This window comes from Telmatherina bonti (assembly GCF_933228915.1).
Source record: "Telmatherina bonti genome assembly, chromosome: 10".
NCBI lineage: Eukaryota > Metazoa > Chordata > Actinopteri > Atheriniformes > Telmatherinidae > Telmatherina > Telmatherina bonti.
In genome coordinates this window covers 3,892,822-3,918,504 of record NC_136628.1, presented here as the reverse complement: position 1 = coordinate 3,918,504, position 25,683 = coordinate 3,892,822, and the positions used below count along the sequence as shown (strand labels likewise).

The 25,683-nt window shown below is 44.8% G+C and overlaps 1 protein-coding gene across 1 annotated transcript in view; it reads left to right on the top strand.

The window, feature by feature from the left end:
• Positions 1-12,078: 12,078 nt before the first annotated feature.
• The window catches only part of LOC306761562 (E3 ubiquitin-protein ligase CBL-like), a 31,069-nt gene continuing 17,464 nt past the window's right edge, over positions 12,079-25,683 (top strand). Inside the window, 2 exon segments of the mRNA XM_079247784.1 lie at positions 12,079-12,547; positions 17,465-17,712. Coding sequence (XP_079103910.1) covers positions 12,404-12,547; positions 17,465-17,712 — 392 coding nt within the window. The 5' untranslated portion in view covers positions 12,079-12,403.

Here is a 25,683-nt window from a genome sequence, read left to right as displayed (position 1 = left end):
GACAGTCTGAAATACCATACATTTATTGTGACAGTCTGCAAGGCCATTCCATTATTGTGACAGTCCCAGGGAACATACCTGTATGGTGACAGTCTGAAAGACCATACCTTTATTGTGACAGTCTAAAAGACCATACCTTTATTTTGACAGTCTGCAAGACCATACCTTTATTTTGACAGTTCCAGGGAACGTAGCTTTATGTTAACAGTCTGAAAGACCATACCTTTATTGTGACAGTCCCAGGGAACGTACCTTTATGGTGACAGTCTGAAAGACCATACCTTTATTGTGACAGTCTGCAAGGCCATACCTTTATTTTGACAGTCTGGAAGACCATACCTTTATTTTGACAGTCCCAGGGAGCGTAGCTTTATGTTAACAGTCTGAAAGACCATACCTTTATTGTGACAGTCTGAAATACCATACCTTTATTGTGACAGTCTGCAAGACCATACCTTTATTGTGACAGTCCCAGGGAACGTACCTTTATGGTGACAGTCTGAAAGACCATACCTTTATTGTGACAGTCTGCAAGGCCATACCTTTATTTTGACAGTCTGCAAGACCATACCTTTATTTTGACAGTCCCAGGGAACATAGCTTTATGTTAACAGTCTGAAAGACCATACCTTTATTGTGACAGTCCCAGGGAACATACCTGTATGGTGACAGTCTGAAAGACCATACCTTTATTGTGACAGTCTAAAAGACCATACCTTTATTTTGACAGTCTGCAAGACCATACCTTTATTTTGACAGTCCCAGGGAACGTAGCTTTATGGTGACAGTCTAAAAGACCATACCTTTATTGTGACAGTCTACAAGGCCATACCTTTATTTTGACAGTCTGGAAGACCATACCTTCATCGTGGCAGTCTGAAAGACCATACCTTTATTGTGACAGCCTGAAATACCATACCTTTATTGTGACAGTCTGCAAGACCATACCTTTATTGTGACAGTCTGAAATACCATACATTTATTGTGACAGTCTGCAAGGCCATTCCATTATTGTGACAGTCCCAGGGAACGTAGCTTTATGTTAACAGTCTAAAAGACCATACCTTTATTGTGACAGTCCGAGGGAACGTACCTTTATGGTGACAGTCTGAAAGACCATACCTTTATTGTGACAGTCTGCAAGGCCATACCTTTATTTTGACAGTCTGCAAGACCATACCTTTATTTTTACAGTCCCAGGGAATGTAGCTTTATGTTAACAGTCTGAAAGACCATACCTTTATTGTGACAGTCTGAAATACCATACCTTTATTGTGACAATCTGCAAGGCCATACCTTTATTGTGACAGTCCCAGGGAACGTAGCTTTATGTTAACAGTCTAAAAGACCATACCTTTATTGTGACAGTCCCAGGGAACGTACCTTTATGGTGACAGTCTGAAAGACCATGCCTTTATTGTGACAGTCTGCAAGGCCATACCTTTATTTTGACAGTCTGCAAGACCATACCTTTATTTTGACAGTCCCAGGGAACGTAGCTTTATGTTAACAGTCTGAAAGACCATACCTTTATCGTGACAGTCTGAAATACCATACCTTTATTGTGACAGTCTTCAAGACCATACCTTTATTGTGACAGTCTGCAAGGCCATACCTTTATTTTGACAGTCCCAGGGAATGTACCTTTATGTTAACAGTCTGAAAGACCATACCTTTATTGTGACATTCTGAAATACCATACCTTTATTGTGACAGTCTGAAATACCATACATTTATTGTGACAGTCTGCAAGGCCATTCCATTATTGTGACAGTCCCAGGGAACGTAGCTTTATGTTAACAGTCTAAAAGACCATACCTTTATTGTGACAGTCCGAGGGAACGTACCTTTATGGTGACAGTCTGAAAGACCATACCTTTATTGTGACAGTCTGCAAGGCCATACCTTTATTTTGACAGTCTGCAAGACCATACCTTTATTTTTACAGTCCCAGGGAATGTAGCTTTATGTTAACAGTCTGAAAGACCATACCTTTATTGTGACAGTCTGAAATACCATACCTTTATTGTGACAATCTGCAAGGCCATACCTTTATTGTGACAGTCCCAGGGAACGTAGCTTTATGTTAACAGTCTAAAAGACCATACCTTTATTGTGACAGTCCCAGGGAACGTACCTTTATGGTGACAGTCTGAAAGACCATGCCTTTATTGTGACAGTCTGCAAGGCCATACCTTTATTTTGACAGTCTGCAAGACCATACCTTTATTTTGACAGTCCCAGGGAACGTAGCTTTATGTTAACAGTCTGAAAGACCATACCTTTATTGTGACAGTCTGAAATACCATACCTTTATTGTGACAGTCTTCAAGACCATACCTTTATTGTGACAGTCTGCAAGGCCATACCTTTATTTTGACAGTCCCAGGGAACGTAGCTTTATGTTAACAGTCTGAAAAACCATACCTTTATTGTGACAGTCCCAGGGAACATACCTGTATGGTGACAGTCTGAAAGACCATACCTTTATTTTGACAGTCTGCAAGACCATACCTTTATTTTGACAGTCCCAGGGAACGTAGCTTTATGGTGACAGTCTAAAAGACCATACCTTTATTGTGACAGTCTGCAAGGCCATACCTTTATTTTGACAGTCTGGAAGACCATACCTTCATCGTGGCAGTCTGAAAGACCATACCTTTATTGTGACAGCCTGAAATACCATACCTTTATTGTGACAGTCTGCAAGACCATACCTTTATTGTGACAGTCTAAAAGACCATACCTTTATTGTGACAGTCTGCAAGGCCATACCTTTATTTTGACAGTCTGGAAGACCATACCTTCATCGTGGCAGTCTGAAAGACCATACCTTTATTGTGACAGCCTGAAATACCATACCTTTATTGTGACAGTCTGCAAGACCATACCTTTATTGTGACAGTCTGAAATACCATACATTTATTGTGACAGTCTGCAAGGCCATTCCATTATTGTGACAGTCCCAGGGAACGTAGCTTTATGTTAACAGTCTAAAAGACCATACCTTTATTGTGACAGTCCGAGGGAACGTACCTTTATGGTGACAGTCTGAAAGACCATACCTTTATTGTGACAGTCTGCAAGAACATACCTTTATTTTGACAGTCTGCAAGACCATACCTTTATTTTTACAGTCCCAGGGAATGTAGCTTTATGTTAACAGTCTGAAAGACCATACCTTTATTGTGACAGTCTGAAATACCATACCTTTATTGTGACAATCTGCAAGACCATACCTTTATTGTGACAGTCCCAGGGAACGTAGCTTTATGTTAACAGTCTGAAAGACCATACCTTTATTGTGACAGTCCCAGGGAACGTACCTTTATGGTAACAGTCTGAAAGACCATACCTTTATTTTGACAGTCCCAGGGAACGTAGCTTTATGTTAACAGTCTGAAATACCATACCTTTATTGTGACAGTCTGAAATACCATACCTTTATTGTGACAGTCTTCAAGACCATACCTTTATTGTGACAGTCCCAGGGCACGTACCTTTATGGTGACAGTCTAAAAGACCATACCTTTATTGTGACAGTCTGCAAGGCCATACCTTTATGGTGACAGTATAAAAGACCACACCTTTATTGTGACAGTCTGCAAGGCCATACCTTTATTGTGACAGTCCCAGGGAACGTAGCTTTATGTTAACAGTCTAAAAGACCATACCTTTATTGTGACAGTCCCACGGAACGTACCTTTATGGTGACAGTCTGAAAGACCATATCTTTATTGTGACAGCCTGCAAAGCCATACCTTTATTTTGACAGTCTGCAAGACCATACCTTTATTTTGACAGTCCCAGGGAACGTAGCTTTATGTTAACAGTCTGAAAGACCATACCTTTATTGTGACAGTGTGAAATACCATACCTTTATTGTGACAGTCTGCAAGGCCATACCTTTATTGTGACAGTCCCAGGGAACGTAGCTTTATGTTAACAGTCTGAAAGACCATACCTTTATTGTGACAGTCCCAGGGAACATACCTTTATGGTGACAGTCTGAATGACCATACCTTTATTGTGACAGTCTACAAGACCATACCTTTTATCTGACAGTCCCAGAGAATGTACCTTTATGGTGACAGTCTAAAAGACCATACCTTTATTTTGACAGTCTGGAAGACCATACCTTCATCGTGACGGTCTGAAAGACCATACCTTTATTGTGACAGCCTGAAATACCATACCTTTATTGTGACAGTCTGCAAGACAATACCTTTATTGTGACAGTCTGATATACCATACCTTTATTGTGACAGTCTACAAGGCCATACCTTTATTGTGACAGTCTTCAAGACCATACCTTTATTGTGACAGTCCCAGGGAACGTACCTTTATGGTGACAGTCTAAAAGACCATACCTTTATTGTGACAGTCTGCAAGGCCATACCTTTATTTTGACAGTCCCAGGGAACGTAGCTTTATGTTAACAGTCTGAAAGACCATACCTTTATTGTGACAGTCTGCAAGACCATACCTTTATTGTGACAGTCTGCAAGACCATACCTTTATTTTGACAGTCTGGAAGACCATACCTTTATTTTGACAGTCCCAGGGAACGTAGCTTTATGTTAACAGTCTGAAAGACCATACCTTTATTGTGACAGTCTGAAATACCATACCTTTATTGTGACAGTCTTCAAGACCATACCTTTATTGTGACAGTCCCAGGGAACGTACCTTTATGGTGACAGTCTGAAAGACCATACCTTTATTGTGACAGTCTGCAAGGCCATACATTTATTTTGACAGTCTGCAAGACCATACCTTTATTTTGACAGTCCCAGGGAACGTAGCCTTATGTTAACAGTCTGAAAGACCATACCTTTATTGTGACAGTCTGAAATACCATACCTTTATTGTGACAGTCTTCAAGACCATACCTTCATTGTGACAGTCCCAGGGCACGTACCTTTATGGTGACAGTCTAAAAGACCATACCTTTATTGTGACAGTCTGCAAGGCCATACCTTTATTTTGACAGTCCCAGGGAATGTACCTTTATGTTAACAGTCTGAAAGACCATACCTTTATTGTGACAGTCCCAGGGAACGTACCTTTATGGTGACAGTCTAAAAGACCATACCTTTATTGTGACAGTCTGCAAGGTCATACCTTTATTTTGACAGTCTGGAAGACCATACCTTAATCCTGACAGTCTGCAAGGCCATACCTTTATTGTGACAGTCCCAGGGACCGTAGCTTTATGTTAACAGTCTGAAAGACCATACCTTTATTGTGACAGTCCCAGGGAACATACTTGTATGGTGACAGTCTGAAAGACCATACCTTTATTGTGACAGTCTAAAAGACCATACCTTTATTTTGACAGTCTGAAAGACCATACCTTTATTGTGACAGTCCCAGGGAACGTAGCTTTATGTTAACAGTCTGAACGACCATACCTTTATTGTGACAGTCCCAGGGAACGTACCTTTATGGTGACAGTCTAAAAGACCATACCTTTATTGTGACAGTCTGCAAGGCCATACCTTTATTGTGACAGTCCCAGGGAACGTAGCTTTATGGTGACAGTCTGAAAGACCATACCTTTATTGTGACAGTCTTCAAGGCCATACCTTTATTTTGACAATCCAAGGGAATGTACCTTTATGTTAACAGTCTGAAAGACCATACCTTTATTGTGACAGTTCCAGGGAACGTAGCTTTAAGTTAACAGTCTGCAAGACCATACCTTTATTTTTACAGTCCCAGGGAATGTAGCTTTATGTTAACAGTCTGAAAGACCATACCTTTATTGTGACAGTCTGAAATACCATACCTTTATTGTGACAATCTGCAAGGCCATACCTTTATTGTGACAGTCCCAGGGAACGTAGCTTTATGTTAACAGTCTAAAAGACCATACCTTTATTGTGACAGTCCCAGGGAACGTACCTTTATGGTGACAGTCTGAAAGACCATGCCTTTATTGTGACAGTTTGCAAGGCCATACCTTTATTTTGACAGTCTGCAAGACCATACCTTTATTTTGACAGTCCCAGGGAACGTAGCTTTATGTTAACAGTCTGAAAGACCATACCTTTATTGTGACAGTCTTCAAGGCCATACCTTTATTTTGACAATCCAAGGGAATGTACCTTTATGTTAACAGTCTGAAAGACCATACCTTTATTGTGACAGTTCCAGGGAACGTAGCTTTAAGTTAACAGTCTGCAAGACCATACCTTTATTTTTACAGTCCCAGGGAATGTAGCTTTATGTTAACAGTCTGAAAGACCATACCTTTATTGTGACAGTCTGAAATACCATACCTTTATTGTGACAATCTGCAAGGCCATACCTTTATTGTGACAGTCCCAGGGAACGTAGCTTTATGTTAACAGTCTGAAAGACCATACCTTTATTGTGACAGTCCCAGGGAACGTACCTTTATGGTGACAGACAGTCTGAAAGACCATGCCTTTATTGTGACAGTCTGCAAGGCCATACCTTCATTTTGACAGTCTGCAAGACCATACCTTTATTTTGACAGTCCCAGGGAACGTAGCTTTATGTTAACAGTCTGAAAGACCATACCTTTATTGTGACAGTCTGAAATACCATACCTTTATTGTGACAGTCTTCAAGACCATACCTTTATTGTGACAGTCTGCAAGGCCATACCTTTATTTTGACAGTCCCAGGGAATGTACCTTTATGTTAACAGTCTGAAAGACCATACCTTTATTGTTACATTCTGAAATACCATACCTTTATTGTGACAGTCCCACGGAACGTATCTTTATGGTGACAGTCTGAAAGACCATATCTTTATTGTGACAGTCTGCAAAGCCATACCTTTATTTTGACAGTCTGCAAGACCATACCTTTATTTTGACAGTCCCAGGGAACGTAGCTTTATGTTAACAGTCTGAAAAACCATACCTTTATTGTGACAGTCCCAGGGAACATACCTGTATGGTGACAGTCTGAAAGACCATACCTTTATTTTGACAGTCTGCAAGACCATACCTTTATTTTGACAGTCCCAGGGAACGTAGCTTTATGGTGACAGTCTAAAAGACCATACCTTTATTGTGACAGTCTGCAAGGCCATACCTTTATTTTGACAGTCTGGAAGACCATACCTTCATCGTGGCAGTCTGAAAGACCATACCTTTATTGTGACAGCCTGAAATACCATACCTTTATTGTGACAGTCTGCAAGACCATACCTTTATTGTGACAGTCTAAAAGACCATACCTTTATTGTGACAGTCTGCAAGGCCATACCTTTATTTTGACAGTCTGGAAGACCATACCTTCATCGTGGCAGTCTGAAAGACCATACCTTTATTGTGACAGCCTGAAATACCATACCTTTATTGTGACAGTCTGCAAGACCATACCTTTATTGTGACAGTCTGAAATACCATACATTTATTGTGACAGTCTGCAAGGCCATTCCATTATTGTGACAGTCCCAGGGAACGTAGCTTTATGTTAACAGTCTAAAAGACCATACCTTTATTGTGACAGTCCGAGGGAACGTACCTTTATGGTGACAGTCTGAAAGACCATACCTTTATTGTGACAGTCTGCAAGGCCATACCTTTATTTTGACAGTCTGCAAGACCATACCTTTATTTTTACAGTCCCAGGGAATGTAGCTTTATGTTAACAGTCTGAAAGACCATACCTTTATTGTGACAGTCTGAAATACCATACCTTTATTGTGACAATCTGCAAGACCATACCTTTATTGTGACAGTCCCAGGGAACGTAGCTTTATGTTAACAGTCTGAAAGACCATACCTTTATTGTGACAGTCCCAGGGAACGTACCTTTATGGTAACAGTCTGAAAGACCATACCTTTATTTTGACAGTCCCAGGGAACGTAGCTTTATGTTAACAGTCTGAAAGACCATACCTTTATTGTGACAGTCTGAAATACCATACCTTTATTGTGACAGTCTTCAAGACCATACCTTTATTGTGACAGTCCCAGGGCACGTACCTTTATGGTGACAGTCTAAAAGACCATACCTTTATTGTGACAGTCTGCAAGGCCATACCTTTATTTTGACAGTCCCAGGGAATGTACCTTTATGTTAACAGTCTGAAAGACCATACCTTTATTGTGACAGTCCCAGGGAACGTAGCTTTATGTTAACAGTCTGAAAGACCATACCTTTATTGTGACAGTCCCAGGGAACGTACCTTTATGGTGACAGTCTAAAAGACCATACCTTTATTGTGACAGTCTGCAAGGCCATACCTTTATTTTGACAGTCCCAGGGAATGTACCTTTATGTTAACAGTCTGAAAGACCATACCTTTATTGTGACAGCCTGAAATACCATACCTTTATTGTGACAGTCTGCAAGACCATACCTTTATTGTGACAGTCTGAAATACCATACATTTATTGTGACAGTCTGCAAGGCCATTCCATTATTGTGACAGTCCCAGGGAACGTAGCTTTATGTTAACAGTCTAAAAGACCATACCTTTATTGTGACAGTCCGAGGGAACGTACCTTTATGGTGACAGTCTGAAAGACCATACCTTTATTGTGACAGTCTGCAAGGCCATACCTTTATTTTGACAGTCTGCAAGACCATACCTTTATTTTTACAGTCCCAGGGAATGTAGCTTTATGTTAACAGTCTGAAAGACCATACCTTTATTGTGACAGTCTGAAATACCATACCTTTATTGTGACAATCTGCAAGGCCATACCTTTATTGTGACAGTCCCAGGGAACGTAGCTTTATGTTAACAGTCTAAAAGACCATACCTTTATTGTGACAGTCCCAGGGAACGTACCTTTATGGTGACAGTCTGAAAGACCATGCCTTTATTGTGACAGTCTGCAAGGCCATACCTTTATTTTGACAGTCTGCAAGACCATACCTTTATTTTGACAGTCCCAGGGAACGTAGCTTTATGTTAACAGTCTGAAAGACCATACCTTTAAGGTGACAGTCTGAAATACCATACCTTTATTGTGACAGTCTTCAAGACCATACCTTTATTGTGACAGTCTGCAAGGCCATACCTTTATTTTGACAGTCCCAGGGAATGTACCTTTATGTTAACAGTCTAAAAGACCATACCTTTATTGTGACATTCTGAAATACCATACCTTTATTGTGACAGTCCCACGGAACGTACCTTTATGGTAACAGTCTGAAAGACCATACCTTTATTTTGACAGTCCCAGGGAACGTAGCTTTATGTTAACAGTCTGAAAGACCATACCTTTATTGTGACAGTCTGAAATACCATACCTTTATTGTGACAGTCTTCAAGACCATACCTTTATTGTGACAGTCCCAGGGCACGTACCTTTATGGTGACAGTCTAAAAGACCATACCTTTATTGTGACAGTCTGCAAGGCCATACCTTTATTTTGACAGTCCCAGGGAATGTACCTTTATGTTAACAGTCTGAAAGACCATACCTTTATTGTGACAGTCCCAGGGAACGTAGCTTTATGTTAACAGTCTGAAAGACCATACCTTTATTGTGACAGTCCCAGGGAACGTACCTTTATGGTGACAGTCTAAAAGACCATACCTTTATTGTGACAGTCTGCAAGGCCATACCTTTATTTTGACAGTCCCAGGGAATGTACCTTTATGTTAACAGTCTGAAAGACCATACCTTTATTGTGACAGCCTGAAATACCATACCTTTATTGTGACAGTCTGCAAGACCATACCTTTATTGTGACAGTCTGAAATACCATACATTTATTGTGACAGTCTGCAAGGCCATTCCATTATTGTGACAGTCCCAGGGAACGTAGCTTTATGTTAACAGTCTAAAAGACCATACCTTTATTGTGACAGTCCGAGGGAACGTACCTTTATGGTGACAGTCTGAAAGACCATACCTTTATTGTGACAGTCTGCAAGGCCATACCTTTATTTTGACAGTCTGCAAGACCATACCTTTATTTTTACAGTCCCAGGGAATGTAGCTTTATGTTAACAGTCTGAAAGACCATACCTTTATTGTGACAGTCTGAAATACCATACCTTTATTGTGACAATCTGCAAGGCCATACCTTTATTGTGACAGTCCCAGGGAACGTAGCTTTATGTTAACAGTCTAAAAGACCATACCTTTATTGTGACAGTCCCAGGGAACGTACCTCTATGGTGACAGTCTGAAAGACCATGCCTTTATTGTGACAGTCTGCAAGGCCATACCTTTATTTTGACAGTCTGCAAGACCATACCTTTATTTTGACAGTCCCAGGGAACGTAGCTTTATGTTAACAGTCTGAAAGACCATACCTTTAAGGTGACAGTCTGAAATACCATACCTTTATTGTGACAGTATTCAAGACCATACCTTTATTGTGACATTCTGCAAGGCCATACCTTTATTTTGACAGTCCCAGGGAATGTACCTTTATGTTAACAGTCTGAAAGACCATACCTTTATTGTGACATTCTGAAATACCATACCTTTATTGTGACAGTCCCACGGAATTTACCTTTATGGTGACAGTCTGAAAGACCATATCTTTATTGTGACAGTCTGCAAAGCCATACCTTTATTTTGACAGTCTGCAAGACCATACCTTTATTTTGACAGTCCCAGGGAACGTAGCTTTATGTTAACAGTCTGAAAAACCATACCTTTATTGTGACAGTCCCAGGGAACATACCTGTATGGTGACAGTCTGAAAGACCATACCTTTATTTTGACAGTCTGCAAGACCATACCTTTATTTTGACAGTCCCAGGGAACGTAGCTTTATGGTGACAGTCTAAAAGACCATACCTTTATTGTGACAGTCTGCAAGGCCATACCTTTATTTTGACAGTCTGGAAGACCATACCTTCATCGTGGCAGTCTGAAAGACCATACCTTTATTGTGACAGCCTGAAATACCATACCTTTATTGTGACAGTCTGCAAGACCATACCTTTATTGTGACAGTCTAAAAGACCATACCTTTATTGTGACAGTCTGCAAGGCCATACCTTTATTTTGACAGTCTGGAAGACCATACCTTCATCGTGGCAGTCTGAAAGACCATACCTTTATTGTGACAGCCTGAAATACCATACCTTTATTGTGACAGTCTGCAAGACCATACCTTTATTGTGACAGTCTGAAATACCATACATTTATTGTGACAGTCTGCAAGGCCATTCCATTATTGTGACAGTCCCAGGGAACGTAGCTTTATGTTAACAGTCTAAAAGACCATACCTTTATTGTGACAGTCCCAGGGAACGTACCTTTATGGTGACAGTCTGAAAGACCATACCTTTATTGTGACAGTCTGCAAGGCCATACCTTTATTTTGACAGTCTGCAAGACCATACCTTTATTTTTACAGTCCCAGGGAATGTAGCTTTATGTTAACAGTCTGAAAGACCATACCTTTATTGTGACAGTCTGAAATACCATACCTTTATTGTGACAATCTGCAAGGCCATACCTTTATTGTGACAGTCCCAGGGAACGTAGCTTTATGTTAACAGTCTAAAAGACCATACCTTTATTGTGACAGTCCCAGGGAACGTACCTTTATGGTGACAGTCTGAAAGACCATGCCTTTATTGTGACAGTCTGCAAGGCCATACTTTTATTTTGACAGTCTGCAAGACCATACCTTTATTTTGACAGTCCCAGGGAACGTAGCTTTATGTTAACAGTCTGAAAGACCATACCTTTAAGGTGACAGTCTAAAAGACCATACCTTTATTGTGACAGTCTGCAAGGCCATACCTTTATTTTGACAGTCTGGAAGACCATACCTTCATCGTGACGGTCTGAAAGACCATACCTTTACGGTGACAGCCCCAGGGAACGTAGCTTTATTTTGACAGTCTGTAAGACCATACCTTTATTGTGACAGTCTGAAATACCATACCTTTATTTTGACAGTCTGCAAGGCCATACCTTTATTGTGACAGTCTGAAATACCATACCTTTATTGTGACAGTCTGCAAGGCCATACCTTTATTGTGACAGTCTGAAATACCATACCTTTATTGTGACAGTCCCAGGGCTTTATGTTGACAGTCTGAGCGGATGTCCGTGTTTGCTTTAGCTGTCTACGACCCGCTAGTTAGTCGCTCTGTGTGGCTGATTACCGCCGCTATAAACCAGGCTAATATCCCGGCGCGGTTGAGCTGGTGTCCGGGAGGAGAGGGGTCTTCCTAACGGAGAAAACCACCGCTTGAGCGGGATGTCGCCAGCTCGAGGTGACGTCGCGAGGAAACGGAGGCTTCTCTGATGTAGCCTGTTAGCCGCGCCGCCTTCAGCCTGTTGTTCTGCTGGCCGACAGTCTCTGCATGACAAATTATCTCCAGAAGTCGGTTCAAACAGGCCGTAAAACAGCGCTGTGTTGTTGAAAGGAGAGCTTCCGGTGGTCAGCCGCAGCCCCGGGGCTGAACCCCTGCTCATCGGGCGCAGTAATGGCCGGAAATCCGAGGAAGGGCGCCGGTCTGATCGGCTTGATGAAGGACGCCTTTCAGCCCCACCAGCAGCCCCTCCAGCCCCACCAACCCGCCGTGGTCGATAAGAAAATGGTGGAGAAGTGCTGGAAACTCATGGATAAGGTAGAGACATCGTCCCTGGCACCGTGTGAACGATGCAAACTGTGTTTTATGTTTGGGCTGTTGTCAGCAGCTTCACGCCACTCTGTTCCTTTCTCAGTACATCTGAAGTATTCATGAAGATCTGAACATCCTCTGTTCAGTAACTTATCACAGCAGGTACACCTGGACAGGTAACCAGTCCATCACAGGGCCAGATTCACTGGGCGAGAGGCAGGTACACCTGGACAGGTAACCAGTCCATCACAGGGCCAGATTCACAGGGCGAGAGGCAGGTACACCTGGACAGGTAACCAGTCCATCACAGGGCCAGATTCACAGGGCGAGAGGCAGGTACACCTGGACAGGTAACCAGTCCATCACAGGGCCAGATTCACTGGGCGAGAGGCAGGTACACCTGGACAGGTAACCAGTCCATCACAGGGCCAGATTCACTGGGCGAGAGGCAGGTACACCTGGACAGGTAACCAGTCCATCACAGGGCCAGATTCACTGGGCGAGAGGCAGGTACACCTGGACAGGTAACCAGTCCATGACAGATGAAAGAGTTTTAATGTTAAATCTCAGAGCAGGAGATGTAAATCCTCACCTTAACACTAGCCTGAGAGCAGGATGGTGCTCCGGATGCATCACCTGATGGGGATAATGTGAATTAGGCCACATCAGTGTGAGAACAACCAGCATATAAAGAGGTGAAGGTTTGGGTGGATTTATTTATCGCTGCTGATCTGCATTCATGTTGAACTGAGACCAGACAGGAGAAAAGGGCCGACTGCACTTCGCTAGATATTAATTCAGCAGGACAGCGGTGAGAGGAGAGGATGAGTCAGATAAGACAGGCTGGTATGTGTGTTCAAAAACACCTGCAGATTATTCCTCCATGGATCCTCCTCGTCCAGTCGGAGACCTTTCTACCGGCGTCACATGCCTGTCAGCTGCCACACGGCACGCTTTAAAGCTTTATTGCCTTGCAGTGGAAATGTTTAGAGGATATATGAGGCAATGAACGTGAGAGAATAAATGGAAAGGTGAGCAGGGGAAGACCAGAAGTTTGCAGATTACTGGCTTTGGAAGTCTGCTGTTTGGATCAGTCGCCTGTCCAGAAAGTACAGGGTCTGCACATGCAAACCCCCCCCTTGAAGTTCCACCTCCTTTCCCCAGACTTCACCGTATAAGAGCTCACGTATGACTAAATGTTCCCATGATAAAGGAGGAGGCCAGACAAACATCTGGTTTTAACCTGTTTTATATGTAATCCTACCTGCAGACTGGACAAACATCTGGTTTTAACCTGTTTTATATGTAATCCTACCTGCAGACTGGACAAACATCTGGTTCTAACCTGTTTTATATGTAATCCTACCTGCAGACTGGACAAACATCTGGTTCTAACCTGTTTTATATGTGATCCTACCTGCAGACTGGACAAACATCTGGTTCTAACCTGTTTTATATGTGATCCTACCTGCAGACTGGACCAACATCTGGTTCTAACCTGTTTTATATGTGATCCTACCTGCAGACTGGACAAACATCTGGTTCTAACCTGTTTAATATGTAATCCTACCTGCAGACTGGACAAACATCTGGTTCTAACCTGTTTTATATGTAATCCTACCTGCAGACTGGACCAACATCTGGTTCTAACCTGTTTTATATGTGATCCTACCTGCAGACTGGACAAACATCTGGTTCTAACCTGTTTTATATGTGATCCTACCTGCAGACTGGACAAACATCTGGTTCTAACCTGTTTAATATGTGATCCTACCTGCAGACTGGACCAACATCTGGTTCTAACCTGTTTTATATGTAATCCTACCTGCAGACTGGACCAACATCTGGTTCTAACCTGTTTTATATGTAATCCTACCTGCAGACTGGACAAACATCTGGTTCTAACCTGTTTTATATGTAATCCTACCTGCAGACTGGACAAACATCTGGTTCTAACCTGTTTTATATGTAATCCTACCTGCAGACTGGACAAACATCTGGTTCTAACCTGTTTTATATGTGATCCTACCTGCAGACTGGACAAACATCTGGTTCTAACCTGTTTTATATGTAATCCTACCTGCAGACTGGACAAACATCTGGTTCTAACCTGTTTTATATGTGATCCTACCTGCAGACTGGACAAACATCTGGTTCTAACCTGTTTTATATGTAATCCTACCTGCAGACTGGACAAACATCTGGTTCTAACCTGTTTTATATGTAATCCTACCTGCAGACTGGACCAACATCTGGTTCTAACCTGTTTTATATGTAATCCTACCTGCAGACTGGACAAACATCTGGTTCTAACCTGTTTTATATGTGATCCTACCTGCAGACTGGACAAACATCTGGTTCTAACCTGTTTTATATGTAATCCTACCTGCAGACTGGACAAACATCTGGTTCTAACCTGTTTTATATGTAATCCTACCTGCAGACTGGACAAACATCTGGTTCTAACCTGTTTTATATGTGATCCTACCTGCAGACTGGACAAACATCTGGTTCTAACCTGTTTTATATGTGATCCTACCTGCAGACTGGACAAACATCTGGTTCTAACCTGTTTTATATGTAATCCTACCTGCAGACTGGACAAACATCTGGTTCTAACCTGTTTTATATGTAATCCTACCTGCAGACTGGACCAACATCTGGTTCTAACCTGTTTTATATGTGATCCTACCTGCAGACTGGACAAACATCTGGTTCTAACCTGTTTTATATGTGATCCTACCTGCAGACTGGACAAACATCTGGTTCTAACCTGTTTTATATGTGATCCTACCTGCAGACTGGACAAACATCTGGTTCTAACCTGTTTTATATGTGATCCTACCTGCAGACTGGACAAACATCTGGTTCTAACCTGTTTTATATGTGATCCTACCTGCAGACTGGACAAACATCTGGTTCTAACCTGTTTTATATGTGATCCTACCTGCAGACTGGACAAACATCTGGTTCTAACCTGTTTTATATGTGATCCTACCTGCAGACTGGACAAACATCTGGTTCTAACCTGTTTTATATGTGATCCTACCTGCAGACTGGACAAACATCTGGTTCTAACCTGTTTTATATGTAATCCTACCTGCAGACTGGACAGACATCTGGTTCTAACCTGTTTTATATGTGATCCTACCTGCAGACTGGACAAACATCTGGTTCTAACCTGTTTTATATGTAATCCTACCTGCAGACTGGACAAACATCTGGTTCTAACCTGTTTTATATGTAATCCTACCTGCAGACTGGACCAACATCTGGTTCTAACCTGTTTTATATGTGATCCTACCTGCAGACTGGACAAACATCTGGTTCTAACCTGTTTTATATGTGATCCTACCTGCAGACTGGACAAACATCTGGTTCTAACCTGTTTTATATGTGATCCTACCTGCAGACTGGGCAAACATCTGGTTCTAACCTGTTTTATATGTGATCCTACCTGCAGACTGGACAAACATCTGGTTCTAACCTGTTTTATATGTAATCCTACCTGCAGACTGGACAAACATCTGGTTCTAACCTGTTTTATATGTAATCCTACCTGCAGACTGGACAAACATCTGGTTCTAACCTGTTTTATATGTAATCCTACCTGCAGACTGGACAAACATCTGGTTCTAACCTGTTTTATATGTGATCCTACCTGCAGACTGGACAAACATCTGGTTCTAACCTGTTTTATATGTGATCCTACCTGCAGACTGGACAAACATCTGGTTCTAACCTGTTTTATATGTGATCCTACCTGCAGACTGGACCAACATCTGGTTCTAACCTGTTTTATATGTGATCCTACCTGCAGACTGGACAAACATCTGGTTCTAACCTGTTTTATATGTAATCCTACCTGCAGACTGGACAAACATCTGGTTCTAACCTGTTTTATATGTGATCCTACCTGCAGACTGGACAAACATCTGGTTCTAACCTGTTTTATATGTGATCCTACCTGCAGACTGGACAAACATCTGGTTCTAACCTGTTTTATATGTGATCCTACCTGCAGACTGGACAAACATCTGGTTCTAACCTGTTTTATATGTGATCCTACCTGTAGACTGGACAAACATCTGGTTCTAACCTGTTTTATATGTGATCCTACCTGCAGACTGGACCAACATCTGGTTCTATCCTGTTTTATATGTGATCCTACCTGCAGACTGGACAAACATCTGGTTCTAACCTGTTTTATATGTGATCCTACCTGCAGACTGGACAAACATCTGGTTCTAACCTGTTTTATATGTGATCCTACCTGCAGACTGGACAAACATCTGGTTCTAACCTGTTTTATATGTGATCCTACCTGCAGACTGGACAAACATCTGGTTCTAACCTGTTTTATAAGTTTACCAGAGCTTACTGAGTTTCCTCCTCACTACTTTGGCCACTAAACTGCTGCTTTTATCATTCTCAGCTCAGTTACATGACAGCAGTGCAATAAATCGTCCGTCTCCATGCATCTGCTTCCTGTTTTCCACTGTCGCAGGGTTGATTGCTGCTCCTTCTTCAACTACATCAAACTCGTTTCTTCTTCAGTGGTTTAATAAGAGCCTGATCACAGACACTTGTACACTTTCCTTAACATTTAAAAATGAAGGTAAAACCTTAGAAAGGTCTGATAGTAATTTGTAGATGTAGCAGAAACAAGCTGGTTATCAGAAGGATTGAAGATCAGGTCTGGGAACTCTAATCTTTTCACATATTAAACATCAATAAACTGTACGTGACAAAAAATGCAGATATTTTATCATATTTAATCCAAACCATGGCGACCTGACGTCTTCTGTGCATCACAGCTGCTTGTGACATGAGAGATCATCACGCCATCAGATTTCAGCCTGCGCGAGCGAAACACCGTCTGGCCTCCATCTGATGCCCTCATCGCTCCTCTCTCCTCTCCAGGTGGTGCGTTTGTGTCAGAACCCCAAGGTGGCGTTGAAGAACAGTCCACCCTACATCCTGGACCTGCTGCCGGATACCTACCAGCACCTACGCACCATCCTGTCCCGCTATGAGGGCAAGATGGAGATCCTCGGGGAAAACGAGTACTTTCGTGTAGTCATGGAGAACCTGACCAACAAGACGAAGCAGACCATGAGTCTCTTTAAGGAGGCCAAGGAGAGGATGTACGAGGAGAACTCCCAGCCCAGGTAAGACATCCCCGCTCAGAAAGCAGCGCTGCTACTTCACAGCTAATCACTTCGGCCTGCAATCAATAAAATAATCCTCCAACATGGTGATTGCACAATAATTCCTAATCCAGCAGCGCTGCAGCTGTCTCACCTGAAGCTTAGTGCTCCTCATCGTCTAAACGTGTTTCCCGAGCAGCGCTGGTTGACTTAAAGATCAGGCAAACATCCCTCTTTCTGAAGACCCGACTACTGGACCTGGCCGAAGGACGCCATGAAACCGTGAAGACAGAACAACACAAGTCGTCTGGCTGTTGGTGGCAGAACTGATCATGTAGGAGGATAAGCAGACGACTATCTGCAAAGCGGTGCTCTGCCATTTCGTTGGTCTGCCGGGGCTTTGTTTGCAGAGTAAACACAAAGGCTTGGTCCAGGGAGGAAGCAGAACAGTTTGTCTCCTCCTCACACTTTGAGGCCTTGTCTCCTCACACCTTTAGATTTGGTCCTGGTAACACCACTCGTCCCTCTCAGGTCTTGTCTCCTCACACCTTTAGATTTGGTCCTGGTAACACCACTCGTCCCCCTCAGGCCTTGTCTCCTCACACCTTTAGATTTGGTCCTGGTAACACCACTCGTCCCCCTCAGGCCTTGTCTCCTCACACCTTTAGATTTGGTCCTGGTAACACCACTCGTCCCCCTCAGGCCTTGTCTCCTCACACCTTTAGATTTGGTCCTGGTAACACCACTCGTCCCTCTCAGGCCTTGTCTCCTCATACCTTTAGATTTGGTCCTGGTAACACCACTCGTCCCCCTCAGGCCTTGTCCCCTCATACCTTTAGATTTGGTCCTGGTAACACCACTCGTCCCCCTCAGGTCTTGTCTCCTCACACCTTTAGATTTGGTCCTGGTAACACCACTCGTCCCCCTCAGGCCTTGTCTCCTCACACCTTTAGATTTGGTCCTGGTAACACCACTCGTCCCTCTCAGGTCTTGTCTCCTCACACCTTTAGATTTGGTCCTGGTAACACCACTCGTCCCTCTCAGGTCTTGTCTCCTCACACCTTTAGATTTGGTCCTGGTAACACCACTCGTCCCCCTCAGGCCTTGTCTCCTCACACCTTTAGATTTGGTCCTGGTATCACCACTCGTCCCCCTCAGGCCTTGTCTCCTCACACCTTTAGATTTGGTCCTGGTAACACCACTCGTCCCTCTCAGGTCTTGTCTCCTCACACCTTTAGATTTGGTCCTGGTAACACCACTCGTCCCTCTCAGGTCTTGTCTCCTCACACCTTTAGATTTGGTCCTGGTAACACCACTCGTCCCTCTCAGGTCTTGTCTCCTCACACCTTTAGATTTGGTCCTGGTAACACCACTCGTCCCTCTCAGATCTTGTCTCCTCACACCTTTAGATTTGGTCCTGGTAACACCACTCGTCCCCCTCAGGCCTTGTCTCCTCACACCTTTAGATTTGGTCCTGGTAACACCACTCGTCCCTCTCAGGTCTTGTCTCCTCACACCTTTAGATTTGGTCCTGGTAACGCCACTCGTCCCCCTCAGGCCTTGTCTCCTCACACCTTTAGATTTGGTCCTGGTAACGCCACTCGTCCCCCTCAGGCCTTGTCTCCTCACACCTTTAGATTTGGTCCTGGTAACACCACTCGTCCCCCTCAGGTCTTGTCTCCTCATACCTTTAGATTTGGTCCTGGTAACACCACTCGTCCCCCTCAGGCCTATTCTCCTCATACCTTTAGATTTGGTCCTGGTAACACCACTCGTCCCCCTCAGATCTTGTCCCCTCACACCTTTAGATTTGGTCCTGGTAACACCACTCGTCCCTCTCAGGCCTTGTCTCCTCATACCTTTAGATTTGGTCCTGGTAACACCACTCGTCCCCCTCAGGTCTTGTCTCCTCATACCTTTAGATTTGGTCCTGGTAACACCACTCGTCCCTCTCAGGCCTTGTCTCCTCATACCTTTAGATTTGGTCCTGGTAACACCACTCGTCCCTCTCAGGTCTTGTCTCCTCACACCTTTAGATTTGGTCCTGGTAACACCACTCGTCCCCCTCAGGTCTTGTCTCCTCACACCTTTAGATTTGGTCCTGGTAACACCACTCGTCCCCCTCAGGCCTTGTCTCCTCACACCTTCAGATTTGGTCCTGGTAACACCACTCGTCCCCCTCAGGTCTTGTCTCCTCACACCTTTAGATTTGGTCCTGGTAACACCACTCGTCCCCCTCAGGCCTTGTCTCCTCACACCTTTAGATTTGGTCCTGGTAACACCACTCGTCCCCCTCAGGTCTTGTCTCCTCACACCTTTAGATTTGGTCCTGGTAACACCACTCGTCCCCCTCAGGCCTTGTCCCCTCACACCTTTAGATTTGGTCCTGGTAACACCACTCGTCCCTCTCAGGCCTTGTCTCCTCATACCTTTAGATTTGGTCCTGGTAACACCACTCGTCCCCCTCAGGTCTTGTCTCCTCATACCTTTAGATTTGGTCCTGGTAACACCACTCGTCCCTCTCAGGCCTTGTCTCCTCATACCTTTAGATTTGGTCCTGGTAACACCACTCGTCCCTCTCAGGTCTTGTCTCCTCACACCTTTAGATTTGGTCCTGGTAACACCACTCGTCCCCCTCAGGTCTTGTCTCCTCACACCTTTAGATTTGGTCCTGGTAACACCACTCGTCCCCCTCAGGTCTTGTCTCCTCACACCTTTAGATTTGGTCCTGGTAACACCACTCGTCCCTCTCAGGCCTTGTCTCCTCATACCTTTAGATTTGGTCCTGGTAACACCACTCGTCCCTCTCAGGTCTTGTCTTCTAATACCTTTAGATTTGGTCCTGGTAACACCACTCGTCCCCCTCAGGCCTTGTCTCCTCACACCTTTAGATTTGGTCCTGGTAACACCACTCGTCCCCCTCAGGCCTTGTCTCCTCACACCTTTAGATTTGGTCCTGGTAACACCACTCGTCCCCCTCAGGCCTTGTCTCCTCATACCTTTAGATTTGGTCCTGGTAACACCACTCGTCCCTCTCAGGTCTTGTCTCCTCACACCTTTAGATTTGGTCCTGGTAACACCACTCGTCCCCCTCAGGCCTTGTCCCCTCACACCTTTAGATTTGGTCCTGGTAACACCACTCGTCCCCCTCAGGCCTTGTCCCCTCACACCTTTAGATTTGGTCCTGGTAACACCACTCGTCCCCCTCAGGTCTTGTCTCCTCATACCTTTAGATTTGGTCCTGGTAACACCACTCGTCCCCCTCAGGCCTTGTCCCCTCATACCTTTAGATTTGGTCCTGGTAACACCACTCGTCCCTCTCAGGTCTTGTCTCCTCATATCTTTAGATTTGGTCCTGGTAACACCACTCGTCCCTCTCAGGCCTTGTCTCCTCACACCTTTAGATTTGGTCCTGGTAACACCACTCGTCCCCCTCAGGCCTTGTCCCCTCATACCTTTAGATTTGGTCCTGGTAACACCACTCGTCCCCCTCAGGTCTTGTCTCCTCATACCTTTAGATTTGGTCCTGGTAACACCACTCGTCCCCCTCAGGCCTTGTCTCCTCACACCTTTAGATTTGGTCCTGGTAACACCACTCGTCCCCCTCAGGTCTTGTCTCCTAATACCTTTAGATTTGGTCCTGGTAACACCACTCGTCCCCCTCAGGCATTGTCTCCTCACACCTTTAGATTTGGTCCTGGTAACACCACTTGTCCCCCTCAGGCCTTGTCTCCTAATACCTTTAGATTTGGTCCTGGTAACACCACTCGTCCCCCTCAGGCCTTGTCTCCTCACACCTTTAGATTTGGTCCTGGTAACACCACTCGTCCCCCTCAGGTCTTGTCTCCTAATACCTTTAGATTTGGTCCTGGTAACACCACTCGTCCCCCTCAGGTCTTGTCTCCTCACACCTTTAGATTTGGTCCTGGTAACACCACTCGTCCCCCTCAGGCCTTGTCTCCTCACACCTTTAGATTTGGTCCTGGTAACACCACTCGTCCCTCTCAGGTCTTGTCTCCTCACACCTTTAGATTTGGTCCTGGTAACACCACTCGTCCCTCTCAGGTCTTGTCTCCTCACACCTTTAGATTTGGTCCTGGTAACAGCACTCGTCCCCCTCAGGCCTTGTCTCCTCACACCTTTAGATTTGGTCCTGGTAACACCACTCGTCCCTCTCAGGCCTTGTCTCCTCATACGTTTAGATTTGGTCCTGGTAACACCACTCGTCCCTCTCAGGTCTTGTCTCCTCATATCTTTAGATTTGGTCCTGGTAACACCACTCGTCCCTCTCAGGCCTTGTCTCCTCACACCTTTAGATTTGGTCCTGGTAACAGCACTCGTCCCCCTCAGGCCTTGTCTCCTCACACCTTTAGATTTGGTCCTGGTAACACCACTCGTCCCCCTCAGGTCTTGTCTCCTCATACCTTTAGATTTGGTCCTGGTAACACCACTCGTCCCCCTCAGGCCTTGTCTCCTCACACCTTTAGATTTGGTCCTGGTAACACCACTCGTCCCCCTCAGGCCTTGTCTCCTCACACCTTTAGATTTGGTCCTGGTAACACCACTCGTCCCCCTCAGGTCTTGTCTCCTCATACCTTTAGATTTGGTCCTGGTAACACCACTCGTCCCCCTCAGGTCTTGTCTCCTCATACGTTTAGATTTGGTCCTGGTAACACCACTCGTCCCTCTCAGGCCTTGTCTCCTCATACCTTTAGATTTGGTCCTGGTAACACCACTCGTCCCCCTCAGGCCTTGTCTCCTCATACCTTTAGATTTGGTCCTGGTAACACCACTCGTCCCTCTCAGGTCTTGTCTCCTCATACCTTTAGATTTGGTCCTGGTAACACCACTCGTCCCTCTCAGGTCTTGTCTCCTAATACCTTTAGATTTGGTCCTGGTAACACCACTCGTCCCCCTCAGGTCTTGTCTCCTCATACGTTTAGATTTGGTCCTGGTAACACCACTCGTCCCTCTCAGGTCTTGTCTCCTCATGCCTTTAGATTTGGGCCTGGTAACACCACTCGTCCCTCTCAGGTCTTGTCTCCTCATACCTTTAGATTTGGTCCTGGTAACACCACTCGTCCCTCTCAGGTCTTGTCTCCTCATATCTTTAGATTTGGTCCTGGTAACACCACTCGTCCCTCTCAGGCCTTGTCTCCTCACACCTTTAGATTTGGTCCTGGTAACACCACTCGTCCCTCTCAGGTCTTGTCTCCTCATATCTTTAGATTTGGTCCTGGTAACACCACTCGTCCCTCTCAGGCCTTGTCTCCTCACACCTTTAGATTTGGTCCTGGTAACACCACTCGTCCCTCTCAGGTCTTGTCTTCTCACACCTTTAGATTTGGTCCTGGTAACACCACTCGTCCCCCTCAGGCCTTGTCTCCTCACACCTTTAGATTTGGTCCTGGTAACACCACTCGTCCCCCTCAGGTCTTGTCTCCTAATACCTTTAGATTTGGTCCTGGTAACACCACTCGTCCCCCTCAGGTCTTGTCTCCTCATACGTTTAGATTTGGTCCTGGTAACACCACTCGTCCCCCTCAGGCCTTGTCTCCTCACACCTTTAGATTTGGTCCTGGTAACGCCACTCGTCCCCCTCAGGCCTTGTCTCCTCACACCTTTAGATTTGGTCCTGGTAACACCACTCGTCCCCCTCAGGCCTTGTCTCCTCACACCTTTAGATTTGGTCCTGGTAACACCACTCGTCCCCCTCAGGCCTTGTCTCCTCACACCTTTAGATTTGGTCCTAGTATCACCACTCGTCCCCCTCAGGCCTTGTCTCCTCACACCTTTAGATTTGGTCCTGGTAACACCACTCGTCCCTCTCAGGTCTTGTCTCCTCACACCTTTAGATTTGGTCCTGGTAACACCACTCGTCCCCCTCAGGTCTTGTCTCCTCACACCTTTAGATTTGGTCCTGGTAACACCACTCGTCCCTCTCAGGTCTTGTCTCCTCATACGTTTAGATTTGGTCCTGGTAACACCACTCGTCCCCCTCAGGCCTTGTCCCCTCATACCTTTAGATTTGGTCCTGGTAACGCCACTCGTCCCTCTCAGGCCTTGTCTCCTCATACCTTTAGATTTGGTCCTGGTAACGCCACTCGTCCCTCTCAGGCCTTGTCTCCTCACACCTTTAGATTTGGTCCTGGTAACGCCACTCGTCCCTCTCAGGCCTTGTCTCCTCACACCTTTAGATTTGGTCCTGGTAACGCCACTCGTCCCTCTCAGGTCTTGTCTCCTCATACCTTTAGATTTGGTCCTGGTAACACCACTCGTCCCCCTCAGGCCTTGTCCCCTCACACCTTTAGATTTGGTCCTGGTAACACCACTCGTCCCCCTCAGGCCTTGTCCCCTCATACCTTTAGATTTGGTCCTGGTAACACCACTCGTCCCCCTCAGGCCTTGTCTCCTCACACCTTTAGATTTGGTCCTGGTAACACCACTCGTCCCCCTCAGGCCTTGTCTCCTCACACCTTTAGATTTGGTCCTGGTAACACCACTCGTCCCCCTCAGGCCTTGTCTCCTCATACCTTTAGATTTGGTCCTGGTAACACCACTCGTCCCCCTCAGGTCTTGTCTCCTCACACCTTTAGATTTGGTCCTGGTAACACCACTCGTCCCCCTCAGGCCTTGTCCCCTCATACCTTTAGATTTGGTCCTGGTAACACCACTCGTCCCTCTCAGGTCTTGTCTCCTCACACCTTTAGATTTGGTCCTGGTAACACCACTCGTCCCTCTCAGGCCTGTTTTCAGTCCTCAGTGGTTGCAGCGCTGTGGGCCTTGTGTCTAGTTTAACTTCTGAAATGGAGCCACATGTGGAGCATCAGTCCTACGCTCGGTGTGGATATTTCGGCGGTCAAACGCTGCTGCCTGATGCAGGCTGGACGTCTCCACTGCGCTGAGATGAAGATTTCGTCCTGCTACAGTTCTGGGTTGTCAGGCTCTGCTTTTAGGAGTTAAACCAAGTCACAGGTCAGTCGGGTGAAGCCATGGGTTAATCTGTAGTTATCAGCATTCTAATCCCCTCGTCAGCTGGAGGTTAACTTCGTGCTTTACCGTCTGCAGCATCAGCAGCGACCACAGCTGTGTGTTAAACTTCTTTCCTTCATACAGAGATGATGGGATTTCTCCTTCGGTCCACTACCACATTCACTTCTGCTTTTTCTAGAGCCCAGAGCGCTTTACCTGATCAATAATCTATAGAAAATCCTTTTATCAATGAGTACTCCTCCTGTACGTTTTCCTGACTGTACGCATATATACACACTGTCTCCCTCGGCCACACTGCTGCAACGCGTCAGCGTGTCCGCCATCTTGGTCCTGGCAAGAGAATTCTGGCTCTGGTTCTGGTTCTGGTCGCTATGCGACCCAGAATGAAGGTACCAGTGCTGTCTTTTAAACCAGACTAAATATTAAACGTCTGTAAGAACAAAAAAAGAACAGCTGGTTGGGGTGTAATATTTGCATCATGGCGGAGATCCGTTTGAACCTGTCGTGTAATCGTTAGTCAGTGATGGAGGATCACAAGGTTTGGGTTAAGACTCGATGGATTGGGAAGAAGAAACCAGGTCTGGAGTAAGCGGTCCAGATTTCACAACAGATTTGACCTAAATGATGATCCTCTGGTTTAAAATGTGTCCCTGTATGAAGAGGAGACCCGTAGATTAATGCATCCATCAATAAATCTGCTTTATCAGTAGTTAAATAGAACAAGTAGAACACTGTTTGTAGAAGCACTTTACTTTGTAACCTCATCCCAAGTCTAACATACGACCACTTATTTAAGGTTCCTGCACCAGTGACCCCCTCCTCCTCACACACACACACACACACACACACACACACACACACACACACACACACGTTAACCATGTTATCACGTGAAGTCCTGTAATCCTGAATATGTTGGAAGATCATTCCGATATTTCTTCAGATCAGTCTGGAGTCACTTCAGCTCTTCTTTAAGGTTTTCTGGTAACTGGAGCAGCG